Raw genomic sequence first — 23,502 nt, 5'->3', positions numbered from 1 at the left:
AATTTAATCATTGATATTATTAATAAATGGTCACTGTGTTAAATGGAAAATGTTATTACACTTAAAACTTACCTTTGACTCAAAATTATAAAAAGAACATAATTTTCCAAGAAATAAGTTGTGGTAAAATACAACAGATCTGGTAACCTGTTTAATCTAGTTTATCATTGTAGTGTTCAATATGCAGATTAGAATGAACAGAAAGCAAATTTAATTAAATAAATACATTTTGTTATCTCTTAGTCTCTAACTTCATTCATTTCCATTAATTAAGAAACATTTATACTTAGAAGAAAACAATGAAATTAGTAATAAATTTTATTATCAGAATGGGGTTTTGTGGAGATTTTAGTAATTTTATAGTTGAATTCATGAGTCATTTGAAGTTAGACCATCATAGAAAACTTAGAAGCACGAGACGGCCGTTTCATCTTAGTATGGGACATTAACACTGTTGGATGCCGGCCAGCTCAGTGGTCTATAGGTTAGACGTCCTCGCGCGAGACTGATAGGTCCTGGGTTCAAATCTCGAGAGGCGGGATCACGGATGAGCATTGCTGAAGAGTCTCATACTAGGATGAAACGGCCGTCCAGTGCTCCCAGGTTTTCCATGCTGGTCTAACTTCAATTGACTCATGAATTCAACCATAATAATTTTTAGTTTGGTGTTAAGAGAACATAGTAGAAGTATCGATATAATGTGTACAAATCATAAATTCAAGTTATTCAATGACAAAGTTACTTTAAACAATAAGATTCATTGAGTTATAAACATTTTTATAATAGTTATCATCATGTTTCAGTCAGTATGATCATAATCTAGTAAAAGTTTACGAATAAATGAAAAATATTCAATTGGATATGAGAAAACAATAAATAGACAATTTAAATGTTATTTTGACCTATGGTTACCCGGTAGCAACTACAATCTCTGAGATAACATTTACAAGTTTAGAATGTTTGGATAGTGCGATGGGAAGATAAAAAATTACCAGAATTATGTGATATATCTGCGTAATGCATTTTAAACAATCTGATCATACATATACTTGTTAAGACACCTTATATGGAAAATAAAAGGTCGACTGGGTAAATTAAAAGGTGAGGGGAACAAAAATAATAAAAATCACATAAAAATAAAGTGAAAACCACGCTAGATAATAAATCAGTATTACATGGGTAAGTTAGGGGTAAAATAACTAAAATACTACATATTTTCTACTCACATGCTAAAAATAGCATTCCGATTTTTACTCTTTTCTTTGCTGAGCAAATATTGCAAACCAACATGCTAATGCTTTTTATTGTATTTGTAAATTTGTATTTACTCTGTCAACCTACTCACCGGTTTCTCTAGGTCTACACTCCCTATAACCATCACCAATATAACCATCTTTACATGTACAAACACCATTGTGACATGTGGCATCATAATGACATTGTACATGAGAACAAGGATCTGTTGTTAGGGTAGTATTAAAATAATTAAAAAAAAGTTTGTTAGTGATGCATATTTAAAACATTTAGTACACATTTATTCTATTTATATGATAGTATTATTAATTTCAGAGTTGATCATCAAAAATAATTTAAAATAAAACTGCATTGTTTCTATTCATTCCCACTGATAAATATTTATCAATTTATGATCGAGATCATGAAGCGATTGATGTTAGACCACCACTGAAAACCTGGAAGCACTGGACGGCTATTTCGTCCTGTTGTGGGACCCCTCAGCAGTGCGCATCCACGATCCCGCTTGTGGGATTCGAACCCAGGGACTTCAGTATCACACGCGTACACTTAACCTCAGTGGTGGTCTAACATCAATCGGTTCATGATCTCGATCGAAAACTTATCAATCTCCACAAGTCTATACTGATATATACTAATTTAGATGAAGTTTTGTTGTCTCAGTTAGATGGTTTGATCGTTGAGTTTTCATTGTTCTTCTGAATAAATTCACGTAGAAGTGAAGTGTTCGAATTTCTCCTCATATGACTCACATCTTATCCTGTCGATCTCTATGATTGGTTATTGTTGAGCTTTAACCTGTCATTATCTACCTCCTTATTTTGATTGTATCGCCCTTTGATCTGATTATTGGTTTTATATTTGGCCTTGATTTTTTTGAATGGTTAGAACACTTCATTTCTGTCTGAAATTTTTGTTGATGATGTTGTTCAGATAAACACTGAATGCTTCACAACTAAATCAACCACCTGAGCTACAAATCTTCTCTACTGTTTACAAATTTACATTAGCAATTGTTCGTGGAATTCTTGCAAAGATATCTTCTAACTGAAAATGAATATATTAGTTGTGTGGCAATTGTTTTATGAATGTTAGTATTCAGTCATTGATAGAATCTTAACAGTTACTAAGCACATAATTATGTAATAAGTACTGTAAGAGTAAGAGTATAGCTGCATTATCATTTCATTAATAAAGTGAAAAGTGCATATAAACTCGTTAAACGAAATAATTTCGATTGTATATGTTTAAAGTATAATCAGTCAGAATCATCTTCAGTTTTCGCTTTGATGAACAAAGTAAATTGAAGACACTTTAAAAAGCAATAATAAATCTTAAAAAGAAACTTAAAAAAAACTATTGTACTACTGTGATAAATGCTACTTATGTCGACATAAGCAGTATGTAACGCCACTCAGAAGTGGAATGCCTGGCAGCAGAAGATTAGGAAGAACGGGAACAGAGGGTAAATGTTATGGCAATGATGGAACGATGAAGTTTGAGACAATTAATGGAGGATTCGCAGATAAAGTATTTGCTAATATAGTTTTCACATTTGATGAAAGAAATTTGTGATTTTGTGCTAAAATGCGATTAGTTGTTCTCACATGTGTTCTCGTTCATTACGATACTACTTTAAAGTTTTATAGAGTTACCACCCTTGAGAAAATAAAAAAACTCATGCTCAATGAAAGACCCGTTATCGTTTATCTACAAGGCAGAGTCACATTTGTTTATATTATAACCTATATGTGGAATACCATTATAACCACAAAGTTTTTTTCAAAGAGAATGTGTTTTTACTTTGAAATAGGATGTGTATATGTAAAGTGAGTTAGGAAGAATTTTATAATAGATGAAGAACAATGAACTGCCACTTTGTTGACAGCTGTGGATTAACTCTTAAATGTATTAACATGATTGAGGAAGGTAGTAAAGGCTTCAAATTTTAACGAATTACATATTCAGTAAAAGCTTCTTTTTATTGATGTATTGGGCCTACAGTTATATTGCAGAATTTCTTCTTTCTTAACTTTTTTATAAATGTTTATCATTCATATGAAAGTTCCTGTATTCTGCCTATACTATGAGAATTAAATAACTACTTTGAAAACATATTTTCTTATTTATTAGAAGTATGCGATCTAACCGATGTACTTAAATTTATCTGTCTAAACAATAGATGTTAGTTGGTGAGTTATTTAAGAAAACACTCACTGACAAAATACGCTCCAAACTTCCTACATTTTTTTTGTAAATTTCTGGGATATTTCAATCAAAATATAGGTCTTTTAGTAGTCTTACCCACCTACTTGAATACGGCGACAGTCGTAGTAACCATTTCCTTCGAATCCAGTGCGACACTGACAGCTACCATTAATACAATATCCATACTGGTGACATTGAACATAATCACATGGATCTATATCAGAATGATTATTATAAGTTACAAGCGAACACTTAAGTGGATGAGTGGTGTTTGAAAATGTGCAACTCATGAGTAAATGACACCAAGGTAGTATGGCAATATGCAATGTTACATAGCATTCAAATGAAATTCTAGCATAACTTATCGTGCTATAAAATATTTTATATATTGTTTCTTTGAAGTATTTATTTTTAAAGCAAGGTAAATTAAGTTATATTTTATAATTAAGTAAAATGGATTATGTATAGAGATAGCATATGTTTTTATAACACACCAATTTTCTATCTTATATGATGTCAAGAATATAAACATGCACACATATCTTTTGATAAAGTAGCTGTATTTATAGTCAATCTCCCTGCTATGAATCTATATACAAATAATGAATCCATGCGTGTTAGTGCTTCATCATTTTCTTTTAACTTACCATAATTACGTGGTTTACAAACATGATAACCATCACCATAATAGTCAGGCAGACACTCACAGTTACCTTTTCTGCATTTAGCATATGGATGACACCTAACCTCAGAGCATGGATCTTGTATAATAATGTTTATGAAAACAAAAATTAAATTTGAACAAAATATAGATTGTATTGTCAACTGATTTTAAATGTTTTATTTGAGAATACGGCGAGCCAATTAACAATAGATTATGCACCAGGGTTGAGACTATTTGAAAGGACGATGACTATGTTTCCTTACATCATTTCTAGCTGTTACTTGAAAACAATCTCAGATCAAAATAATCCAAGGCCTCAGTACATTATTTTTTTTTGTTTAAAAGATTCATGATCACTAAAGGGTCAGAATTTTTATTAACATGGAATATTTTCTTAATAAACCTTAACTGACCATATAGTGTGGAGCTTTAAACATCATGTGGTTGCAGTTACGAACTAAAGTAGATTAGAGGTACAAAGTCTTCCTCTGTAAACATTTATTTCTGGTACATAAGCTTACTCAACTGTTTAAGCTTAGTGAGTGTAAAGTTTCATGTAAATAAGATTCACTAAGAAAAAACCTTAGTAGTTATCGCTATTCGCAAATCGGCAATGCTAATTGTAGTATTTCAGAAAAAATGTTATATTTTAATTGAATGAGTCATTGTTTTTCGTGAACTTTAACCCTGAGATAAAACTAGGCGAGGAGTTATATGCGATCATTGAGAAAGTAAATTTGATCAAAATCAAACTTGAAAAACATAATTATAAATTCTAAGTAATCTTAGGAGTTGTAAAACACCAAGTTAGAAAAGTTATCGTATACAACAAATAGATGGAGATGAGTAACTTTGAAACAAACTAAAATCTGGTCAAATTTATCTCCAAAGAATGGAAGTAGAGAAGAAAGGTATCAATTTAAAACTTATAAAATTGTAATATGAGAACCCTCAGCAGTGTATATCTACAACCCCGTACATGTAACTCAGATGTAGGACGAAACCGAAGGTCCTGGGTTCAAATTAGGCGTATGAGATCGTCGATGCTCAGCGCCAAGAAGTCCAATAACAGAATGAAACTGATGTTATTCACTAAACATAGATTATTACTTCAAAGCTCCACTCACCATCCGATAACTCTGGATCTTTTTCGAACTACTTTCTAAGAAATAATCTTCTTAACCATGGTAGGTTAAGCATGTTGATCAGAGATTATTTGTTAGATGTATGATTTAAGTAGATATAATTAATGGTGAATGCTTGAATAGTATTAAACTTCTTTTTTTCGATCTGGATAAATAAGTATTTAGGATATTTATTCATTATAAGGCACATGATCAAAGAAATTTTTGATGCAGAGTTTATAATATTCATGATGTTAGTATGCCATAAAATATATCATTGTACTGAGTACAAACATAAGATGTCAAAAATGGAGTGTAGAAGAATAATATGCACGTCTACTATGTTCAGTATCTTAAAGACAGGTATTCAATAAAAATAGATTGAATAAAACACTTAGAAAATCTCTGCATAAATTATTGTTATACAGTTGAATTTAGGAAGGCATGCAGACGTACCGTGGTAATGCAAAAAATTAGGTGTTTCTACGTCAAATAATAAATAAACTTAAGAATTTAGCATTTGAAATTGTAGTATTTCTTTAAAAAAAAACAGAATGGGAAAGGGCATAGTCGGAGTTTACGTAAATGCACTGTTTCAAAACACAATAACAAGCTGTGTGAAGATGAAATCACACGAAAGGAATGAAAGAAAGGGATAGTCAAGGGAAACTAACTTACCGTAAACTTCAGGCTTACAATCATAATACCCATCACCTTGAAAACCTTCTACACAATGACATTCGTTATTATAACATTGTGCATTTGGATGACAACGTACTTGAAAACATCGATCTAATAAAATGAGAGATGTTATATATTCTGGCAAAAATAATCTATCTCTCTTTATATATATATATATATATATATATATATATATATATATATATATATATCACCCCAAGAAACAAATATTAGAGAGATCTTCGTGACTATTAGTCTCAGATATTGACTATAATGTGTATTATAGAGAGGATTTTTATCGGATATGATAAAAAAAGTAGCTAAAATCCCCAAGTGAAGAAAAAAGTATTGATTATGCAAATAAGACATAGATAGTATTTAATTACGGATATTGTAATCAGAAGACAAAATTATCAGAACTATGTGATATAGTGACGCAATATGTCACATAGGTCTGATGATTTTGTCTTCTTATTACATTACCCAAATTTATCAAAGGGGATTAATTGTTTTACATTTAATGTCGTAAACTCACCTCTTTCTTCATAACATTTGACAACTGGGTCGCCAGTATAACCTGGTGTACAAACGCAAGCACCATCTTGACAGAACGCTTGTTCTCCACACTGAATCCCTTCACATAGATCAACACCACTTGCTATACATATACCATTTTCACAAATCTCATTACGACGACATTTAGAACATGGATCTATAAAATAAACAATCGATTTGGTAAATTTTTTTTCTGCTAAATAGTGGATAACACACTACGTAACGGTATTATGGAATTAGGAAATATAAATAATTTACGATTTTGTTTTCGTTTGTTACATAAATTATCTATTTGTTTTTCTTCTAAAAGTACAAGTGCGGGGTATGCCACTTATGTCTGTCGACATAAGTAGTATGTAACACTAATCAGAAGTGGAATGCGTGGCAGCAGAACGTCAAGAATAATTAAATGAGGCAAACAGGAATGTAAACAGAGAGCAGTTTTAATAACAACAGAAATGAAGGAACGATGAAGTTTGTAAGAGACAACTGATGGAAGATGTGCAAATAAAGTATTTAATGTTCTCTACACTTGGACTCCTTGATGATATAAGAACTGCTGTGTCACAAATTCATTCATCTACTGATTTGTAGGCAAAACAAGAAAATAATGAGAATCGAAGGGAAAGTAATTAGACCCTCCTATGCCAAACATAATTTGAGAAAAACATTTGTGGTAAACTTCATATTCACTTCTATAAAAATTTCCTTTACTTGATATAGGGCAGTTAAAGTTTCCGTATTATTATTAATCATGGAAATTTGAGGAGTATATAGTAAAACGTTTATTCGTACTAACCTAAAAAAATCTAAGACAAATCAGATACACTATTATGCAAGGCTAATACTCCTGGGTATAAAGTACGAATAAAGTAACCCAGGGAACGTTTATTCGAATCATACAGTTATGTGGATATTTTTCGTGATTTAATGTCTTTTACCATTTTGTTTAACATAAAAAATTAGAATGGTGTCAATAGATTTGAAAATGTTTATAAATTACATTACGGTATTTCGAATACATGCCACTTCAGGGTTAATCATTAGTCAAACTTTACCACCGTCAAGATTCATAATCAAAAGGATCTCAGACAGTAAATGGAATTTGTAGGCAATCAGGAAGAGATTTAAACCCTCGTTTAGTTCTTGCTGGCATCACTAGCTATAAGTATAATTAACCTTAGATATTTCGACAGTGAATCATTCACCTTTAGATTAACGTTAATGACCGATTATTGAAAAATGTCTAATTACCATACAAAATAACTCCTATCATATTGTTATTATAAGTAACTTCACTCCATACATTTAACTTGGGATATTTAGTTTATTCAAATATTTCTTGCTACAATCACTGTATTATACAAATACTTCATCTGATTTGATGGTAGATTTTCATTGGAAATAAATACAAGGATTTCACAAAATATCATAGTTTTTTTCCAGTTAATATACTACAGCCCACTTATCGTTCGGGAAAATATATCAAATCGAAGACAGAATTCGAAAAAAGGAACAAACCAGATGTTTCAAAATAATAATAACAATGTATTTTCCTGTCCTTAGTTCAATACATTACAACGAAAGGTTTGTTAACCTCAAAGGTATTAATTATATATTCTAAGAAAAGATTACAAATTCTGTACAGATTTCACAAAAGTAAGATTATTTAAGGTGAAACATGACATGATTTGCCTCTAAATATTTCATACATAACTTCTATGAATACTAAAACCTTTAAAATAATATTACACATGAAGAAGTTTTTCTTAAAGGGGACAATTCATTCATCATAGTATGACTATCTGTAACAAAGGGAACAAATACCCTCACAAATGTGGTTTTAAAAGCATGATGTTTAATTCAGTGACTTACACATAATCTATTCGAATGATCATAGAATGTTTCTTAATCTATTTGTCTTTTAATAAATCATCAGGTCATTTTCATTAGTTGAATTAACTAAAAATTTACTTTTTAAGCAAACAAAATTAGTTTTACCTAATACTGTGACCTAATTTGGTTACCATCTTAGTAAAGATTTAACAAAATGACATGAAAAATTTATTGTTTCGCTTATTCAAACACAGTAAGAGATTTAAAAGACTGTTCATATTACGCTTGCATATGCTGACCTATAATTCCAATTTAAACATTTAAAAAGTTCAGAGAAGGGATCTCATTTCAACGAATTTATTATCAAGGTGCACAATCGTATATATATATGAAAATCTTATATTAAAGTATTAGTTTCATGAGGACATATGAACAAGGAATAAATATGATGATGCAATAGAACAATTATGATACTTGATTACGTAATGTGACAATAACAATAAAACTAATAAGCTATCTAGTATAGGGGTTGTGGAGATTATTAAGCTTTTGATTGAGATCATGAACCGATTGATGTTAGACCACCACAATTGAAAACCTGGAAGCACTGGACGGCCGTTTCGTCCTATTGCGGGACTCCTCAGCAGTGCGCATCCACGACCCCGCTCGCGGGACTCGAACCCAGGGACTTCGGTCTCGCGTGCGAACGCTTAACCAACTGGACCACTGAGCCGGCATCCAATGGTGATAGTTTCTAACATCAACCAATCCACGAAATTGCGCGACCAACTTCCGTTGTACTGAGGTAGATACCTGTCCCTACCCGACAAGGATTAGCTCCACTGGTCACGGCTTCTCACTAGAACTCCGAGAATTCCCTTACGAAGCTAGTCACTAGTGAGCACATGTTGATTACTAGTATAGGGGTTGTGGAGACTATTAAGTTTTTGATTGAGATCAACGAATTATAATGTGAATACAGTAAGATGATTAAAATGTTTTTGTTACAATAGTTGAAAGTAATTAAAGGTCATATAGGTGCACATTTAAGTGAAGTTATATCAGAAACAATTATGAATAAAATCATGAGAATATGAGTATAGGGAGAGGGGAATAACAAAATGGGAAAATAATAATAACAGTAATAATAGATTAAAGCCATGGTAACGATAACGATAGAACGTATTTCTTTTGTATGAACAATTCTGGCTTGAGCTAATGGATAGCAAGAGCTTCTGCTATTTTAAGGAGTTGGATACGAAGAAATCTATGTAGATTTGTACGAATTGTACACACAAATTTTAAAATCAACCTGTGAATCGATAGAATGAATAGAGTCGATCAGCTGTCCAAGAATAGAACTTCTAACTGTTCTCCTCCCACCCCACAGGGATATGTTCTCGTATCTGAATTGAAAGCGAGCGCTTGCTACGGTCTATGTACCTAGCTCCACAAGAGCAGGTGACTTGGTAGATGTATGATATATATATATTCAAATGCATACAATTGTGACGTTAACCTTAGTTTGTTACGTCATTCTTGTGACTCTTTCAATTGTTTTGAATAAATAAGGATTATTATCACAAGGGGTTTGTGGAGATTTTAGAAATTTTCACAGATTGAAATCATGAGTCAGTTGAAGCTAGACCACCATGGAAAACCTGAAAGCACTGGACGGCCGTTTCGTCCTAGCACGGGACTCGTCAGCAGTGCGCCTCCACGATCGCGCACCCCACGGGATTCGAACCCTGGGCCTGCTGGTTTCGCGCGCGAGCACTTAAACATTAGACCACTGAGCCGGCATCCAACGGTGTTAATGTCTAACTTCAACCAATCCACGAAGTTGCGCCACCGTACACCATTGTCTTCAGTGAGCTGATATCTCACAACAGACCTGGTTTTAATCCCGCGGGGTGCGGGATCGCGGATGCGCACTGCTGAGGAGTCCCATACTAGGACGAAACAGTCGTCCAGTGCTTCCAGGTTTTCTATGGTGGTCTAGCTTCAATTGACTCATGATTTCAACCAGTGATTATAGGTATAGTTTGAAAGATATTTTGTGTATGATATATTTTACGTTATTAATGTTGTGATAACAAAATAAAATGCTTTTTATTATCTCGTTGAGTAGAAAATTGAATATTTGAAGTCTAACAGCTTAGTGTAAGTCGCTTCTTTAAAAGATAGATAGATGACTGAATGAAATTACTAATGAACTTATTAAAGTGATGGTTTATGCTGAACCGTGAAACGTCAGAATTTCACTTATGTATAATGAAAAAAACAAGGACACAGAATTGAACATTTTAATTCATTAGCTTCACATCAGCTGTTTAAAACCTATAATATTTTAAAATCAAAATGATCGTGAAGTTTATATACTTATAACAGTAAAATTAAATATGTACCATCATGGTGGAATAGCGATTCCAATGAATGTTCGACTATTTCGTTAAATAACAAAGGAATTATCTTAGCTCGATGATCTCTTGTTATTATATCTGATGATCTAGGATCTTCTCTCAAAGTTCTTTATGTCTGCAACCACATTACACTTATTCGAACCACTATTTTACCACGATGATACATATTTAACTGTTATCAGTAAGCAAATTTGACGTTAATTTTGGTTCTAAAATATTATAGATTGTAAGCAGCTGATGAGAACTTAATGAAATAAAATGAATTCATGTTATTCTGCTCGACTGCTTGATCTTGGTAACTAAGTGTATGAACATTCATATGTGTCATTTCAGTTTTAATTAGTACATCCTACACCCAACGCCCAGTCTATTTGAGATGATCAAGCCAAACTTTACTAATGATACTAAAGTTTGATGTTTTTTTGTATTCTCGGAAGCCACTTAGTACAGTTGAAGTAGGTTGGAAGAAATCGGCTAATTTTATTTCTTTTAAGGTCCAAGTAATTCAAGCGAAGAATATTATCAGTTTTTGGTATTTTAAAGAACAGATATAATTTACATGAGCTTACGGTTAATTCATTAACCAACTGAAGATATTTAACTAGGTAATATGTTATTTATTGGATGGTTCACATTTCTTAGATAGTATTTTAAAAGAAATAGGCCAAATTCATTTACAAATCTGTGTTTCTACGGATTTTATGGTAACACCTAATGGAAAAAATCTAAGGAAAATTTATGTGCTAAAAAAATGCTAAAGAATCGTAAATTTTCATTTGCAAAAATACAGTCAAACAGAGTTCAACAATATCCCTGTCTAAAAGATAGATGATTTAGTTCACAGTTCAAAATCTAGGGATAATATTGAAAAGTTTATTCTAATTATTTATAGATGATCATTAACCAGAATGAAAATGGTTGGGAAAAAAGAGAGAGTTAGCGATTTCACACTGTCATTACGAATTCCACGATATTTGAAGTTATCAGGGTGAAACTACACAGATACTATTACTAAATTTGATGTGGAGCTTATAAATAAAGGTATATTGCTTCATTATATAACTACCTACTATCATTCGGTAAACATTACAGTTTGTTTCGTGGCAAAGATATCCAATTGATGATGGTTATTTTAATTGAATAAAACTTTTTATGATGAATGTTTTCAACTGTTTCAATCTGTGATAAGATGTCGTTATTTGGGAGTGAAAAACATCGTCTGATATATTTCTCAGGATAACAATTTCGAGTTGGTTATTCCATGTAAATCTGTTTACTTGGTTAGATGTAAATATTATGGAAGAATGATGGGAGGTTTCGAAATCGTAGGTAGTGTAATAATAATAACTATATATATATATATCAGAATGGGTTTTGTGGAGATTTTTAGAAATTCCACAGGTTGAAATCATGAGTCAATTGAAGCTAAACCACCATAGAAAACCGTCCAGTGCTTCCAGGTTTTTCATGGTGGTCTAGCTTCAATTGACTCATGATTTCAACCTGTAAAATACTTTTTTATCATAATTATTTCCCTCCTATTTATACTCTTCAGATTTGCTAATATGAACTTGTTTTGCAATAAAGAGTCCGTAGGAAAACATTCAGATATACAATGAACACATAAACATTTATTATTACCATAATCACTTACTTATTTTATAAACTAATTAAAAAAGCATATATGAAAACAATACGATGGAAAGATAATAAATTTTGGTATATAATAGACATACAGATGTGTGAAGCAGATGTTGGAGAGACAACTTTCAATAAGTAACTAATGATTTACAGAAATTCTCATGTACAGGGTTCTTCTGTTTCATAAAAAAAGTAACGTTTAACAGATGTCAGTCTGATTAATAACTTAAACTATACTTTTAAATACATTTTTGGTAAAAACGTATCTTACATATTTTCATATATGCTACTAGCATTAACAATCTAAAGCTCTGTTACAACATAGATATATAGGGGTTTTCTGTTTTGTATTTAAAGGACGTTAGATAAAATAATTCACAATGTAATAGATTTTTACTTAAATTGTATTGATGGAAATATAGGTGGATAATTTAAATCATGGATTGATATCACACAAAGAATATAGAGCACTAAACAGATGTTATACTGTAAACTGGTGCTCTTTACAAAATATTGCACATAAACAAACTTAAGACAACTAAGTATTTCAGTGACTATAATATATTCAGACTCTCGAAGCCAGTAGTGTGAATATCTAAATTTCAGATATTACTTGATGATAGATATTAGCATCAACGTGTTTGTTAAATATGCACGATTAATAAAACTGATCTGAAGATAACTTTGATCACGAACTAACACCAACCGAAAAGCCGCTGAGAATTATTGTAAATTAGACACTGAATTTTTGATTGTTACACTGACCGATGTGGTTTCTAAATTAAAATCACTTTCGAATTATTTAAGATCTTGATGAGGTAACCTTTATAAATAATAAAATCAAACAGGAAAAGATGACATTTGTGAAATATATTTTAAGTAAGTCTCTAGCCCGATTTATTTACATAATGCATCATTTAATATGCATTCATATGAAAAGTGTTTTGAAGAAAACAGGTAGCCCAGAGTTTCAAACTCTGTTTATCTTTCTCCCTTGACCTTTTCCGTTTTTTCTTCGCTGTAGTTTTCGGTGCATATTCCTAAAATACGTTTGATTGGGTGTTTTCGAAAGAAGTCCAATAAAAATGTGGTTAGTATAAAGAGAACGATTGGTCAATCAATAGTTGGAAGATGAATTCATGAACTGATGTTAGCCATTGGAGACAGCTGACAACTAGCTGTGCACCAAGATCTTGAATTATTTACGACTCATCAGAAAAGTTCATTTCCAACTTAATGGGAAATGGTGCTGTCAAGTGAATCAAAATTCTCTCAATCTCAGACTTTATTCGTTAGCTATGCAATCTGCTATCGGCCCTTGATAAAGATGAGATGTTTACACTAATTAGTAAATAGTTTTATGTTTATACATTTATGAGTATTTATCAGATTTTATCGGCCAAGTTCTCGTATGTATATTAGTCTTAGTGACTCGACAACCTCAAGCAAACTTCCAAATTTTTACCTAGTATGATCTCAATCTACTATCACCTTTAACTTTAGTTTGTATACATATTAGGAGACGAAAGTAAATTCTGTTGATCCATCATATCTATATTATTCGAATATATTTACTATGATCATCTATATGGCATGTTCCTATATATATATTGTATCAACCAAATCGCAACACTACACGGCATTGTAGAACAATTAGTTGAATGGAATTCATCACTCCACATATATATGAGATTTCTATTGATTATTAATGAAATTGTTATAATTAAAATAATGCCGATATGAGTTATGATTTAAAAGTTATCTAAAATGTACTCATAAATACTATTTTCCATAATTTAGACACTGATTCATAACCTTAACTATAGCACCATTAACAAACTTGGGCGCCACATGACTACTTAATAGAAAAATATCTCATACATATACTTTATGATAAAAGTCATACAGAAACAACATTATACTGAATTATAGATCTTTAATATCTTTTTCCATTAAGAGATAAATACATATTGAACTGTTATTTGTTATAGTTAGTTAATTTTACACTCGGATAAATGATGTATTGTAAATGAAAACTCGACTAGATGTATATTAATAAAAAAAAGTATTAAAGTGATTAAAACCAATTGTAGAGTTAATCACTTGCATCATGATTACTTTTAGGGTAGTATTAGGTGTATTATTTTATTGTATCATTTAGAATACTTTGTAGAATCATATCTATTCTCTCATTTGTTTCAATAGATATAAATGTAACAGAATGTATGAACTACTATAAATATTTATTGTTTTAACTGATATTTGTAAATTTTATAATGTAAGTGTAATATAGTATTCATTTTATTAGCAGTTAATTACTGAAAGTGTGTGTGTGACGGGGGGGGTAAGGGTAATTTAATGATAAAGTATTACTCCATTATTCATGGTAATAAACGTGGATAATTTAGAACCAATGAAAATCTTACTATTTTATGATTTGCAATTATTGAAAGAAAAACTAACAGATTGTAGAGAGAAAAAAAAGAAACAAGTGACTACTTTACAACTGTTTAAATGATTTCTCATAGTCAAACATGGTTACTCCAAATGAATTATAACACAACTGTTAATTTGCCTAGAGTTGCATTTCATTGTTTTAGCTTTCAATAGTTCATTATTAAACGATATTTTTTTAAAAATTCGTATAGATTTTTTAACAAAGAAACTAAAAGTCATTCAGTCTTTCAGGAGATGCAATTCGAAATTTTCTAAACACAGCAGAGTGCTTAACATGTATGAGATGAGTATCAATAATACACTTGAATAAAATCTGCTCTATTTTGTTGGTATCATCAAACAGAGAATCAGCGGAATGGAATTCAAAGATTAACAAGTGGTTTATTATTGTGCTTTGCCACTGATTTGGAAGATTGAATAATCTAGTTAAAGATCAATATCACGTTTATCAGATGTAAAATACTATTGAAGCTATTACAAATGCATTCATTAATTCTGTGAGACTAATTTTGTGCTACACTAAAACACAACTGGAAAATGTTGTATTCTGAAAGCAGTAATTTTGATGTATTCAACCAAATCTAAGTTATTCATTTGCTTTTGACCATTTTTTTCTTCAGAAAACTGTCTAATTTTGCATAGCCTGATGAAGTTCTTTCAACTACTTATGATTAAACACGAGTATGACCAAGTATTTTTAGCTTTTCATTACATTTCTACGCTTATTTATACATGTTTTACAATAATAATAAAATTATTACTAATGAATAAGTGATGCATCAGATGACAACACAGAATACCTGAAACTATTTAGAAAGATAGTTACGAATGATTTAAAATGTAATTGAAATGATGAAGATTGATAAGGTTGTTACAGTGCTCAAAGATATTATTCAACAAATTAATTGATAAATACGACGATAAATTTAAACTATTTATTGACCGATAAGAGACCCCTGAAAATTCTGTTCAGTACAATTTTATTTAACAAATACTTTTGATTAGGGTTTGTTGAAACAGTGGAATGTGATTGATAGTATGGGATCAGCAGGTAGATGGGTATAATTTTGCATTAGTTACTAATTGGTAATCAATTAGTGTAGACTGTGGAGATTAACAAAGAGTGTAATAGATCTAAACAGATTTGTAGAATTTACATTTATTTACACTACCTTTTTTTCATACTATTTTAGGTAAAGTTCCACTGTTTTAACCACTTATCAATTACAAAATCGATCAAATAAGTGAATTATAAACACTTTCAATATCAGTGCTTAGGAATAATTTGATTCTAACTTGATTAGTATTACTTAATAAATATTAATAAAAGTATGACAAAAATTCTCAGTGAACTGTGAAAACTAAACATGCTGAGGCCTGTATATGCAACAAGTGGGCTACGATATAGGGCATAAAATATCTTATTTTACATAAAAATACCTTATTAAACAACTGCTATTTTTCCAGCAATTGCACTTTAACAATTTAAGTAATAATTTTGTTAGTTTGGTAGAATAAGTATTGGTAAATGCATTAAGGTTTTGGGAGAGGATAAAAATGTGAAATGTTTTGTTAAGAGTATATTACATTATTATTAAAGTATATCTTACCACTTTCACAATGGCTAACACCATCTCCTCTGTAGCCAGGTAAGCATTGACAAAACGCTTGATTTGGATCAATACAACGAGCATGGGTATGACAATTGACAGAACCACACTGTACACCGAGATAGTTAGTTACTAAAAAAATATGTATACTAAAGTTAACATTGATATTTAACACGTTGAATTAATGAATACATCAAGTTTCAATGTCTTAATAAAAGTAAGTGTTAGGATAGTCGGAAAAATATACCAATAATTATCGTGTTAAGTCTATGGTGGCCTTGGACCTTAAATGTACATTTCCTATTGGTCGATGTTTATTTTACTTGTTAAATATTGTGTAAATGTTGTTTTCTATTTTATGGTACGATATGGTTTGTTTGTTTGGTATATAAGTAGAGTATGTCTGAAATACAATGATTCATAACTCAGAGGCTGTGACTTGTGTTTTTGACTCAACTGGCTAGGACGGACAGCGAAGCAGGACCAATCAGGGCACTAGGTCGTCCGTACGTGTTTTCCGTGTTACTGTGATCGATCGATAGAACGCTGCTTATCAAAACCTGCAGTCACACACGTTACAACAGTAAGTATAGTAGTATGATACTAGTATTATGAACTAAATATCTTTGTTTCTTGTAGAATATATCAAAATAAAAAAAGTTACGCCTAACAAAATATGACGGACGATTATGTTCAACAGTTAACATAAAATTGAAAGATTTGGAAAGTAGCCACAATTAAAAGAATTTAAACCCATTAAGAAACAATAAATTCATCATACCGAGCATTAGTCATTTAAAACACTGAGAATAAAAAACCTACAAAAATACAATCAAAGAGATATTTCTTAATTTAATAGTTGAAATCATGAGTCAATTGAAGCTAGACCACTATGGAAAACCTGCAAGCACTGGATGGCCGTTTTGTCCTATTTTGGAACTCATCAGCGATGCGCATCCACGATCCCGCCCGGCGAGATTCGAACCCTGCTCTCATTCGAGCGCCTAATCACTAGACCTCTGAGCCGGAATCTAACAATGTTAATGTCTAACTTCAACCAATCTGCGAAGTTGAGCCACATGTCCACCATTGTCTTCAGTGAGTTACTATCTTAATTTGACAACTTTATCAAATGGAATATTTCTATATGGTTGAGTAAAATATCATGTGGTATAAATAAATTAATATATTTGTAATATCCCAATGGGTAGAAAAATTAGATTTTTTGACGTTTCGTGACTTAGTGTAAGCCACTTCTTCAAAGAATAAATAACCTGTTTTTTTGATTGATCACACGTAATGTTCTTGTGTTGTTCCTTTGTATTGTTTAAACTTGGATTAATTTTGAGTGGGTCATTTGTTCTCTGAAGACGTGGCTTACACTGAGTCACGAAACGTCAGAAGATTTAATTTTTCTACACAGTGGGATATTACAAATACATCAATGTATTTATAACAATCTACCCAATGCTCCATTTATTGAAAATTATCAAGTCAAACCTTGGTAATGATACTTATATCATGGGTTATGATCGAAATTTATGGACTGTTTCAAACGACTGGTAGCTATTTGAAACTATTTAGGAAACAAGTTAAAAATTGACCCTTTAAATTTGAACCTCCATTTTTTTCAACATTAGTCCAATGAATTATCATTTAGTTCTACTCATGAACCTATATTAGTCAACCACTTTATTGTGTAGATCAAACTCAAAAACATAAAGCTTTAAGCAGAAATAATGAATACTTATTACCGAAATATGAATGATACAGTATAAAGCCGGCAGAATTATTATTCAACGTAAATGATTACAATAAAATAAAAATATCCTAACGAATAATTCATTTATTTGTTTGTTAATAGTTAACTTACCATCCACCAGTGAAGTAGCTTATAACACCAAGTGGAATCCATGAAATAAAATGAATAAACAAGATACAAATTTAAAACAGAAATATAAGAAAATTCTTTTAAAAAAGCTTAGAAATATTATGTTAGAATATATTATTATTAACTTCTCAACGAAGTAAAATATTTCGTCACCTTTCAGAAGATCTGATAAAGGTTTTGTCAGTTAAAAAAATATTTTTCTCGCTAACATACTACTGACACTGTTCATCACTGACTTAGCAGTAGTATCACTAGTATTTGATAGCTCCATATTTTGTATCGATTCACCACTTTCAACAAGTTAATGGATAGCTTGACAATGTTTTTTTCACTTGCTCAAGTGTATTTCATTTATGTTCGCTTTTTTTGTAAACCACAAGCTTTATTTGATGTATCGGAGTGCAATTGTTTCGATATAAAACTTTAATTTCAGTCATAAAAAGATATATAGGAAACCGGATAAATCATTTCGGACATTTTGAACAAGAAATGAAAGAGTTATCAATTGCGCTAAAGCGAAAATAATTTTTTATTGATGTCATCTAGGGTAAGGATTTTTAAGGGCCATTTAAGATTTACATGATAGATTTTGAATGAACAGATAATGATAATGTCAAATGTGTGCACAACATTGTCAATATTGAGATATATATATCTTTTGAATTGTAATCAGAGGGATCGTAGGGACAGAGACGAATCTGTTGGGGGTTAAAGGTCTACACAGAAAGAAAGAAGGGAAACAGATGCTTGTGAAAGAATAAGGCATGAATAAGATTGTTTGATGTCCAGCCTAGAAAACAATTAATTTCAAACGACTATTGATAATCTACACTTTTATAAAATGTGCGTGGATGATGCCTTTATTATCTGTGACAACAGATATAGTGTGAATCATCCTTTGAAGACATTTAATAACTGCTACCCGGTAATAAATTTCACACGAAGTTGAAAACAAATAAAATATTCTCTTCCTTGATGTAGAGATGACACGAAAACATGACAAAACTCTGAGATCTATCTACAAGAAACTCTTGTGGAATAGCCAGCTTTCAAGTTTTCACAGCGACTTTGAGAATAGTGTCCTCCAGCCGATCAATTCTCGTCAATAATCCTAAGAATAAATGATTTCATTTGATCGATTCTGTGTGCGTTTATCACTTTATCTGTTCATATGGAGCTAGGTATATGGGTTTTTCAATGAGTCTTTTATTCAAAAAAATTCGTGAACATTAACCGGCTTGGCCGAAAAGAGGTGGAAATGGCTCAATAAGAAGTCCGATAACCGGACACCTTGTGAACACAGGTCATCCACTCAAAGTGGATTTCACGTTCAAAGTCATCTACAAGGTAAATAGAAAGCTGCCAAAGGAAGTTATATTCCATCTTCCTAGTATTGCTGAAGAACTTGCTAGACATCTAGAAAAACCAGAGTTAAGTGTCCGAAAGAAACTGGTAAAACTTATTCTTCTACTATGGTCTTAATCTCTTGTAAATCTTTTCTTTATTGATACTTCTTTCACAGACATTTTATTCCTAAATGATTTGTCTTTTTGATCCCCCAGATTACAGTTCATCTCAATTTCAACATCTTATCTTATCACACCGACCCTTCCGTTCCCAATTATAATTTCATTATCTATCTTCATGCTCTCAATAACAAAATTATTCCTTGACTAATATTCTCCTAAAAATATTTCCTACAGAAAAATGAGTGATTTATATGTTGGTTGGAATTATAATGGACATTTTGAACAAGAATTTTCAGTGTATACTCATACTAGTATAGGTAGTAACAAAACACCGGATCCTGTATGCAGTAATTTTAGATGTTTTAAATGTCAAGAAATTGTTTATTTGTACACGGATTGAGCGAAAGATGAAACTTTATTTATGCTAACGATTTTAAATTATTTCCGTACATGATAATGCGAAAATACTAAAATATACATCCCTTGTTACGATATGCTGAACTTCTACTGTTTTGACATCAATAGGGCAGTAACAGGTTTACAATTATATTTTATCATCGTTCAGCTCTATATCGTATATTAACCAATTCATATTACTTATTCTTGATCAGGAAGTTCGGTAAGTAATTCGACATTCAAAGATCAGTTGTCTAAGGTTCAGCTTGATGGGTGATTTGGATAGGGCTTAGTAGTATTTCAATGAACCTACTGTAGAAAATATATTTGCTTTTACCCAGAACTACATTAAAAGTGAAGTTTATTGAACTAGAAATAGGAGTATCATAAACCTTTTTTAGATGTACTGAAAGCACTGAAAAATTTTACGAAATCGAAGACTAATACAGACAGTCATGACAAGTGTCACTAAGGTTAATAACCAATTAGGGTATCTTAACTAAGTCATTCCCTGATTATGACTAACTACGTTTACTTTGATTTGAAACTTCAAAATTGTCGAAATTCAAACTTCCAAACACAAATTAGGGCATTCTGTCTTATTTTGTTGATTACTGATGTTAGTTTTAATCCCTACTTTACTTAGTTACTAACGCCCGTTACTCCCGATGGAGCGTAGGCCACCGACCAGCATTCTCCAACACACTCTGTCACACTCTGAATTCCTTTCCAGTTCTATCCAACTTTTGTTCATTTTTCTCATGTCTGTCTTCATTTCTCCGCACAATGTGTACTTTGGTCTTCCTCTTCGCCTTTGACCTTCAGGATTACATGTGAGGGCTTGCATTGTGACGCAGTTAGGTGCTTTACTCAATGTGTGTGTGTGTGTGTCCTATCCACTCCTAGCGATTCTTCCTCCACTGGAATCTGGTTTGTTCTCTCCCACGATTGGTTGATTCTGATAATGTCTGGCTAACAGATCCGAAGTATTTTGCATAGAAAGCTGTTAATGAGCACTTGTATCTTCTGGATGATGGCTTTCGTAGTTCTCCAGGTTTTCGCCTCATACAGTAGAACTATTTTGACATTTGTATTGAAAATTCTAACCCTGGTGTTGGTTGACAATCGTTTTGAGTTCGAGATGTTCTTCAGTTGTAAATATGCTACTCTTGCTTTGCCGATCCGTGCCTTCACATCTGCATCAGATCTACCGTGTTCATCAATCATGTTGCCCATCACATATGTAAAGGTTTTTACATCTTCCAAATGTTATCCGTCAAGTGTGATTGGATTGTTGCATGCTGAGTTGTATTGGAGATTCTTGCTTTCCCGTTTGTGTATGTTGAGACCTACTTCTGCTTCTGCTGCTGTTGCTGCTGAGGCTACTGCTCTACTGGTCGTCTTCTCCTGCATTTGTTGTTACGTATGCGGTAGAAGAGGCAGATCGTCTGCTAATTGTAGATCGTTCAGTTGGATCGTAGCTGTCCACTTTATCCCATGCTTCCCTTCAGATGTTGACGTCTTCATGATCCAGTCGATCACCAGGAGAAAGTGGAAAAGTGAGAGTAAGCAGCCATGCCTGACACCGGTCTTTACCTCGAACGAGTGTGTCAAGTGTCCTCCATGCACAATTAGCTTTAATCCATAGAGTACTGTATTCTAGTCGTCAATATTTACCTGAATTAAAACGTCACGTTTATAACTGACTGTGCAAGATGCTCCAAAATACATGCGCTTTATATATTTTCTACCGGTTTTCGTTTCGCATTAAAAATAGAGATTACATTCCAACTTCCAACTTATATATATCCCAAGATATTATTAAATCCGATTTTTCATTTCCCGTTTACATGGTTTTAGTTAATGGTCTGCGGGCTAAGACCCAAAAAAAGTATAACTTACCTTGACATGTATTGTCAGGCATTAACTTCAAGCCCTGACCACATTCACATCTATAACTCGCGCCCTCTGGTCGACATACTTCACCATGACGATCACACGTTACACAGTCACAAGGACCTGAAATTGCGTGAATAGAATTTTATAAAAAGTTTAAATAAAACTTATCTGGAAACACATTAAACGTCATAGAGTATCGCATCAAATTTAAACTAACGCAAGATGGATTAATTCAGCTTAGCGAGTCAAAATTAAATTAGATTACTTTTAAAATACGAACATGAGTTTTGATTCAATTGAACTTTTTCGAAAACCGATTTATTCATATAAATAACTGATAGAAAGGAACATCTTAAAATAAGTAGTTTTTCTACAGGGCAAACTGCTGCTTATTCTCAGAAACAAATGAGTTACAATTCCTTCAGTATTCCACCATCATAATTTACGATTCACTGCTGAAGCCACACACTAATCAATGCTAGACCACTATTGAGACCTTGAGGCACTAGAAGGCCGCTTTATCCCTATAGTGGGGCTCCTCAGCAGCTCATATCCAATACCCTGAACTCGGAAGTCGAACTATGGACCCTGTGTCTTGCACAGACGCTTTACCTATAGACCACTGAGCATTCAATGATTTGATCTGTAACAATCCATGAGCTTGGTCAAACCTTCATTCGTGCCTTGCGGTGGATAACTACCTCACACCTGACACGGATTGAACTCTACCGATCCCAGCTTCTCACTAGAACTCCAAGAGTTACATAATGAAGTTAGTCACTAGTGAGCACATGATTGTGATTAGTATGGGGGGAATTGTGAAGAATGTAGTATTTTCACTCTTGAAATTACAAAATAATCTTAATTAGACTACCTTTAGAAATCGCGATTTCAAGAGTGAAAATACTGAAATATTCGCAAATCCCTTATACTGATATTCTAATCATACACTACCATCAGGAATCCATATAAATTTCCATATGTTCAAGGCTTCATCGAATTTCAAACCAATTTGATTGTAAGTCGGAGATGAGGTTTACATGCTATACAAATACATAGGGAATTACAAGCAAGGGATAGATAATGTACCAAAATTACTGAGAAAATAAATAAGTTTCAAGTATGATATGAGAGCAGGTGATAGACATCCATCTATCTATAAAGTTAAACATGTTTACAATTGATTAATCACTGAGTAGTGTTATATGTCATGCTTGTCCTGTCCACTACCTCCAATCATTTAACAGTCAAATATGTCACAGGGTTGCCATTTGTTCAGCCACTGTGGTATTGTATACAAACAGCATGGCAAACGTCTTTTGAAGCCATAGTTATACAAAAATTGAATCCACCTTGGATGTTCGGAAACTATTTATACTTACACCATACCCAGT

General features: G+C 32.2%; 2 protein-coding genes across 2 annotated transcripts in view; one reads left to right on the top strand and one right to left on the bottom strand.

Annotated features, from left to right (window-relative positions):
* Window positions 1-23,502, bottom strand: part of MS3_00002020 (uncharacterized protein) — an 83,626-nt gene that overhangs the window by 40,892 nt on the left and 19,232 nt on the right. The window contains exons 8-15 of the mRNA XM_051209578.1: window positions 22,112-22,228; window positions 18,327-18,344; window positions 16,454-16,585; window positions 6,467-6,643; window positions 5,929-6,042; window positions 4,110-4,223; window positions 3,563-3,676; window positions 1,346-1,459 (exon numbers count right to left, since the gene is read on the bottom strand). Of these exons, the coding sequence (XP_051075037.1) occupies window positions 1,346-1,459; window positions 3,563-3,676; window positions 4,110-4,223; window positions 5,929-6,042; window positions 6,467-6,643; window positions 16,454-16,585; window positions 18,327-18,344; window positions 22,112-22,228 (900 nt within the window). The remainder of the gene's footprint in view (window positions 1-1,345; window positions 1,460-3,562; window positions 3,677-4,109; window positions 4,224-5,928; window positions 6,043-6,466; window positions 6,644-16,453; window positions 16,586-18,326; window positions 18,345-22,111; window positions 22,229-23,502) is intronic.
* On the top strand, window positions 16,629-22,089 carry MS3_00002021 (uncharacterized protein). The gene is made up of 2 exons (XM_051209579.1): window positions 16,629-17,551; window positions 19,907-22,089. The coding sequence occupies exon 2, from the start codon at window positions 21,219-21,221 to the stop codon at window positions 21,855-21,857; it is 639 nt and encodes a 212-aa protein (XP_051075038.1). The 5' UTR covers window positions 16,629-17,551; window positions 19,907-21,218; the 3' UTR covers window positions 21,858-22,089.

This window comes from Schistosoma haematobium, chromosome 1 (assembly GCF_000699445.3).
Source record: "Schistosoma haematobium chromosome 1, whole genome shotgun sequence".
In the NCBI taxonomy this organism is placed as follows: domain Eukaryota; kingdom Metazoa; phylum Platyhelminthes; class Trematoda; order Strigeidida; family Schistosomatidae; genus Schistosoma; species Schistosoma haematobium.
The sequence above is the reverse complement of the archived record's forward strand: the minus strand, read 5'-3'. Positions and strand labels throughout refer to the sequence as shown.